At 49.8% G+C, this 6,366-nt stretch overlaps 1 protein-coding gene across 1 annotated transcript in view; it reads left to right on the plus strand.

Moving 5' to 3' along the window:
- Window positions 1–6,366, plus strand: part of pde4dip (phosphodiesterase 4D interacting protein) — a 35,068-nt gene that overhangs the window by 26,284 nt on the left and 2,418 nt on the right. Inside the window, 12 exon segments of the mRNA XM_027015914.2 lie at window positions 657–920; window positions 1,400–1,531; window positions 1,799–1,918; window positions 2,049–2,238; window positions 3,268–3,392; window positions 3,751–3,879; window positions 3,980–4,066; window positions 4,301–4,452; window positions 4,910–5,044; window positions 5,236–5,374; window positions 5,691–5,737; window positions 6,050–6,125. Coding sequence (XP_026871715.2) covers window positions 657–920; window positions 1,400–1,531; window positions 1,799–1,918; window positions 2,049–2,238; window positions 3,268–3,392; window positions 3,751–3,879; window positions 3,980–4,066; window positions 4,301–4,452; window positions 4,910–5,044; window positions 5,236–5,374; window positions 5,691–5,737; window positions 6,050–6,125 — 1,596 coding nt within the window.

Genomic DNA, 6,366 nt, shown 5'->3' on the forward strand with positions numbered 1-6,366 from the left:
GAGTGTGTGAGTGTGTGTGTGTGTGTGTGTGTGTGTGTGTGTGTGTGAGTAAGTGTGTGAGATATCAGCCAGCCTGTTCTGTTTGTTGTGTTTCTATTAACATAGAGCGTCACTGCAGTTGTACTCAAATTATCCTTTTCGTGTATTGACACTCCAGTGGGGGGGGTTGTTTACTCCAGTGTGGGAGTTTGTTCACTCCAGTGTGGGGGATTGTTTACTCTAGTCTGGGAGTTTGTTCACTCCAGTGGGGGGGGGGGGGGGTTTCCTCCAGTGTGGGAGTTTGTTCACTCCAGTGTGGGAGGTTGTTCACTCCAGTGCGGGAGGTTGTTCACTCCAGTGTGGGAGGTTGTTCACTCCAGTGCGGGAGGTTGTTTCCTCCAGTGCGGAAGGTTGTTCTGGGATTTTACAGTCCAGCTTTGCATTAACTAACCTAGTCCTGCCTGCTCTGCTTGGTCTAAACGTTTTGTCCCACTTGTGCATGTTCTGCTGTCTGTCACAAAATAAATCAGTTATTGTGACTGTAGCCTTCAGGTCCAGTCACCAGGTCGTCTTATCATGCGTTTTCTGTCTTAGCCACATGACGCACTGTGCTTGTCTGTAACATTTTGGTAACAGGCACCGAACATCACCTACAGCTTTTCTCTGTCTGTGTGCAGGTGTTACTGGGTCTTCGGTCAAACCTCTTCCAGGCTACCCAGTGGCTGCCGGGGTCCAGCCCACACCCTGCGGCTTCCATCCACTCTCCCAGCATGCCTTTCACCAAGCACCGCTCGCCAGCCTCAGCGCCAGCCCTGGGTCCAGGCTCCTGGAGAACAGTGCATTGTGGGATATGACATACGGGGCTCAGCAAATGAGGGGAAACGTTTGTGGCGATGTGTCCTCAGGCTCATCTGGGTATCCGTCTGGCCAACATCACACAGGTGCTAAAACTGTACACATTGGTCTTGTGATACTGCTGTACTTGATGTAGTCAGATTCTCCTATCACCAACCACCAGGTCATTGCTACGTCAGTCCCTGTCATGCCTGGCACACTCACACCAACACCTGTTACCATGGCAGCATCACTGCTGTGTTGAGAACAGTTCACCTCCCAAATGCCACCAAACCAGCAATGGTCGAAAACTGACCAGTGATGAACTGTGTTTGGCTACCAGTGATGAACTGCGTGCAGTTGTAACCTGTAACTGCACCTGTAAGGCAGGTGTGGTTGTTTTGACATATACAACCATATTTGTAATGTATTCATCACATTTCTATTAAAATCCCTAAAAAAAACCAAGAGGTTCAAACAGTAAGTTTTTATTATATACAGTCAATCTGGATATTAGGAAATGTTTTATGTGCATTTGCTATAGCATGTTGATGTCAGGATGTGATGGTGTATTGATGTGTCACAGGAGCAGGCTGGATGGAGACGAACCTGAGAGACATTCGCAGCCTTCACCGCCGTCTAGAAGATTCCATCCAAACCAACGACGGTCTGCGGCGACAGCTAGAGGCCCGGCTGACAACTACGGCCCCAGATGGAGGTCCCGAATCACAATCACTTCATGTTAATGTCAGATATGTTAACACCCTGACGTACCGACGATGTCCCCAGATCTGAGCGGAAAGCGTAAAATAAGTTTTTTCATCACCTCCTTGGTTCCTCCCAAATCAGACATGAAAGTGTGTGCTGGTTATGAATCTCCAGTTAAAGCACAACCCGGCAAACTTATGTTTTCATTTTAGGTATAGTTAGTGCATGCAGTGCTTCACCATAGCAACCTGTTAGTTGACCTTTGCTCTCTTAGCAGGTGCTCCTACAAACATTTACATCCAGGGACTTGACTCGGTCACCCAGCTGTCCAGGGACGTTCAGGCTCTGAAGGAGGAGAACTGTGCCCTGCATGACCAGCTCCAGCAGGCCCGCAGAGGTGTACACACACACACACACACACACACACACACACACACACACACACACACACACACACACACAGAGCTCTGACTCAAGCCAGAAATTTACGCTGCACAATTTAACCCACGAATGTCCCTCTTCTGAAGATGGCATGAAAGAGGCGGAGCAGCTGCGCGAGGCGCTCCAATCAGGTCGCGGCAGGTGGAAGCAGGCGGAGGCGGAGGCGGAACGCTGGGCGGGGCAGTGCCGGCAGCTGCAGGAGCAGGTGTTGGAGCAGACGCAGGCTGTCCTGCAGCTGAAGCGGGACAGACAGGACAGCCAGGAGAATGCCGACAGGTTGAGCAGGACGTCACTGTAGCCAGTCACGCAGCCACAGTCACGTGGTCCCAATCACAGTCACTGTAACCCAGTCACTGTAGCCCAGTCACTGTAACCCAGTCACTGTAGCCCAGTCACTGTAACCCAGTCACTGTAACCCCAGTCACTGTAACCCAGTCACTGTAGCCAGTCACGCAGCCACAGTCACGTGGTCCCAATCACAGTCACTGTAACCCCGGTCACTGTAACCCAGTCACTGTAGCCCAGTCACTGTAACCCAGTCACTGTAACCCAGTCACTGTAACCCCAGTCACTGTAGCCAGTCACGCAGCCACAGTCACGTGGTCCCAATCACAGTCACTGTAACCCCAGTCACTGTAACCCGTCACTGTAGCCCAGTCACTGTAGCCCAGTCACTGTAACCCAGTCACTGTAACCCAGTCACTGTAACCCGTCACTGTACCCTGTCACTGTAGCCCAGTCACTGTAGCCCAGTCACTGTACCCCAGTCACTGTAGCCCCAGTCACTGTAACCCAAGTCACTGTAGCCCAGTCACTGTAACCCAGTCACTGTAGCCCAAGTCACTGTACCCCAGTCACTGTAGCCCAGTCACTGTAACCCAGTCACTGTAGCCCAAGTCACTGTAGCCCAGTCACTGTAACCCAGTCACTGTAACCAGTCACTGTAACCAGTCACTGTAACCCCAGTCACTGTAACCCCATTCACTGTAACCAAGTCACTGTACCCCAGTCACTGTGTGATGGAGAATTAGGAAGGTTAAATGGCTGCTCTGGCTGATGTACCTGAGAGTTGGTTCTTTGGTCCAGTGGTCAGAGCTCGTGTTTACTTCCTGTCAGACCTGGGTTTGAGTCCTGAGTAGGGTGGCTACCTCCAGCCTTTACTATAGCAACACTCAGCCTTCTTCTCTCAGACATCCACACCTGGGCTAAGGTTTATGGGTGTTACTTTAGGTTTAGTATAGTTTTAGACTGTGTGTGTGTTTCTGGAGTGTGATGTGGAGCTGGATGTGTGTTTGATGTGGACAGACTCCAGCACGAAGTCAACGTTCTGCAGAACCAGCTGAGCGAGAGCAGGCGACTCGCGCACACACTGCAGGGTGAAGGGCAAGTGTATCAGCGAGCACGCAGCAGCAACAAGAGTGTGGACGCAGGTAACACACACACACAGACACAGACACACACAGACACAGATACACACACACAGACACACACACACAGACACAGACACACACACAGACACAGACACACACACACAGACACACAAACACACAGACACACACAGACACACAGACACACACACACAGACACACACAGACACAGACACAGACACACACACAGACACACAGACACACACACAGACACACAGACAGAAACACACACACACACACACACACACACACACACACACACACACATACACACACACACACACACAGAAACACATGAACACCAAAGATTCTGAACAATTCACACATTCTCCAAAATATTCTTCTCTTTCTCTACCCCAAGGAGCTGGGTTGAGCTTGACCTTTGACCTGCAGGAGTCACAGTCTCACTTGCGCATGCTGGAGAAGCAGCTGAGTGACAGGTTGGACCTCAACATGCCCCGCCCATCTGCCAGGAAGCAGTTCTTCCACGGTGAGAGACAGACAGTCAATAGCTACTAATGTAATTACGGGACTGTTCAGATTGGCTCGTTACACCTGTGAACTGGACGTTGTGTCCCGCTCTTTGGTAGATGTGTCTTGCTCTCCTCCTGTTCGAGACACAGGACTCTTCGGTCCCAATTCCCATCTCCCCTCTGGGCTTGACGACCCACAGTCAGGTGAGGCTCTTCCTTCTGAAAACTGATGAAAACTATCAGCAGTGTGAAGGCGCTCGGACGTTAGTCTACAGGTGTGACCCTGGACTGGTGTTGTCATGTCCTAAATGGAGGCCATTTAGGTGCTGATCTGAGATGCGTGTTTCTACCCAGAGGTTGACACCTGAGGCCCAGAAGACAAAGCCTCACACACGTGTTAATAAACTGTCGGGTAGCTGACATGTATGTTCCACACAGGCTTCCTGGAGCCATGCTTGAGAGGACGAGAGGGCGAAGCCTGCAGGACAGGGTGTCACGTGATGGGCCACGAGGACAACTTTAACACCCTGCAGCAGGCAGTCCTGGAGGCCAAAGTGCTCATCCGAAAGATGGAGACAGCCCTGCAGCAGGTCAGTCACTGTGAAACCTCCAGCACTGAGGTTGGACTGTTTCACAAGCACTTCATCTGTCTTCCATGTAAAATTAAGTATTTAGTAAATGTATTTAGTGAATGTAATCTAAAGTTTTTAATGTGTTTAGTAACGTTCAATGAACTGAGATGGAAGAACACGAGTCTTTCTCACTGTTTGCTTTTAACGTCACAGTTCGAGGTACAGATTGCTTGATGATATATGAATTCTATTTTTGTTCAATAAGCTGCAGTTGGCGTTTCTCCTCAGTGAAGTTCAGATATCTGTGTTACAGGAATACATCGCCCCAAAATGCCAAATAATAATACCTAATGAGCATAAGTTTGGCGGGAATTAGCATTATGCTAACGAAGGATAGCAGTCCTTTGTTAGCTTATGCTCATCACTAGCCATGTTATTGGTTATTGGTGAAGTATTGTTGGTATTCTCGGTTCAGGGTTGTGGGCGGAGCTTGCTGAGCAGCACTAAGCTCTTGAAGCAGGTTCTAGAAGAGATGGGTTCAGTCCTCGGGACGTTCTGGGGGGCATCGCTGCCCTCTGCTGGCACCACTACCACACAGCACTTTCCAAAGGTCAGAGCCCAGAGGCTTGCTGCAGACCAAGGCTATGGGCCACCTCACACACACAGCACCACACCTCACACACACACTGCCCTGTGGCACTGTCCACGTTCCTTTGCATATATGTTAGAAAAAGTTAGAAATGTATGAGTATTGTCTACATACCTGTGTGTGTGTGTGTGTGTGTGTGTGTGTGTGTGTAGGACAAGTCTTTGAAGGAAGAGGTCGTTTGTCTGAAGCGTAAACTGTTGGAGCAGGACCAGGTCCTGAGGGAAGCCCTGGACAGTCTTAGAAGCTCCAACCGCACCAAGGACAGCATGGAGCAGTTCATCGTCAGCCAGCGTGAGCCACCACCCTGTCCTCCTCTCTGTGTCCCCGTGTCTGCGTCTGTCTCCTTCTCTCTGTGTGTCTGCATGTGTCCTCTTCTCCATCCTTTCCCCCTTTTAGCTTTAGTTATCTTCAGTGAGGAGAGTGTCTTGAGTGTGTCTCCAAGGTATTAGGAAAACATTATTGTTAGGCCTTTTCAAAAGAAAATGTATACCATTTTGGAAATACCCTTCAAAGACAATAGTACAAGACTGGCATATATTCATGTGTGTGTGTGTGGGGGGGGGGGTTGTGGACGGGGTCACATCACTTTTCTCTTGTCTGTTCACAGTGTCCCAAACACGGGATGTGCTGAAGAGAGCTCACACCAACCTAGAGGTGAGTCCAGCCCACTCCACCCGAACCTCCAGCCTCCCCATTCTGTTGTCCCTTCACTGTATCTTATTCACATGTCAAGCGTCATGTTATTCGTAAAAAAACCCCCAAAAAAACAACAACTCCAGAAGGATTTCTCTCTTCTAATGACATCATCATTTCCAAACGCCAGAGGAGCTGTTGTTAGCAGAGCGGTCGTTAATATGGGTCGAGCATGGCAACAGCCTTTTCCCGCGTACGCTTTCCTGTTTCAACGGCTCTGTTTCCTTCCCTCTTCCTCCCACTCCGTGTCTCCGTGTCTCTGAGCACCTCCAGAAAAACAAGCTCAGGATCTCTTCCTTAGGTTCCGCCAGTTCTCCTCTCTCCTCCACCTCTCCCTGGTCTTCTAGAGGTATACTTTTGTGTGTGTGTGTGTGTTTGTGTTTGTGTGTGAGTGCACGTGTGCATCCATGCCAGTCATACCACACACAAAGTCCTGGCTAACCCTACACATCAAACACCTACCGTATCTCAGCCTTAGACTCTACAGCCCAGTTCTGCAGACTAAATCTAAGCCTGGATTAAGAAGGGTGTTCAGTGCTGATTTAATACCTGGAAGAGCAGGCAGAGCAACGTACCGTTAACCGCAAGGT

Source organism: Electrophorus electricus, chromosome 3 (genome assembly GCF_013358815.1).
Source record: "Electrophorus electricus isolate fEleEle1 chromosome 3, fEleEle1.pri, whole genome shotgun sequence".
Classification (NCBI taxonomy): domain Eukaryota; kingdom Metazoa; phylum Chordata; class Actinopteri; order Gymnotiformes; family Gymnotidae; genus Electrophorus; species Electrophorus electricus.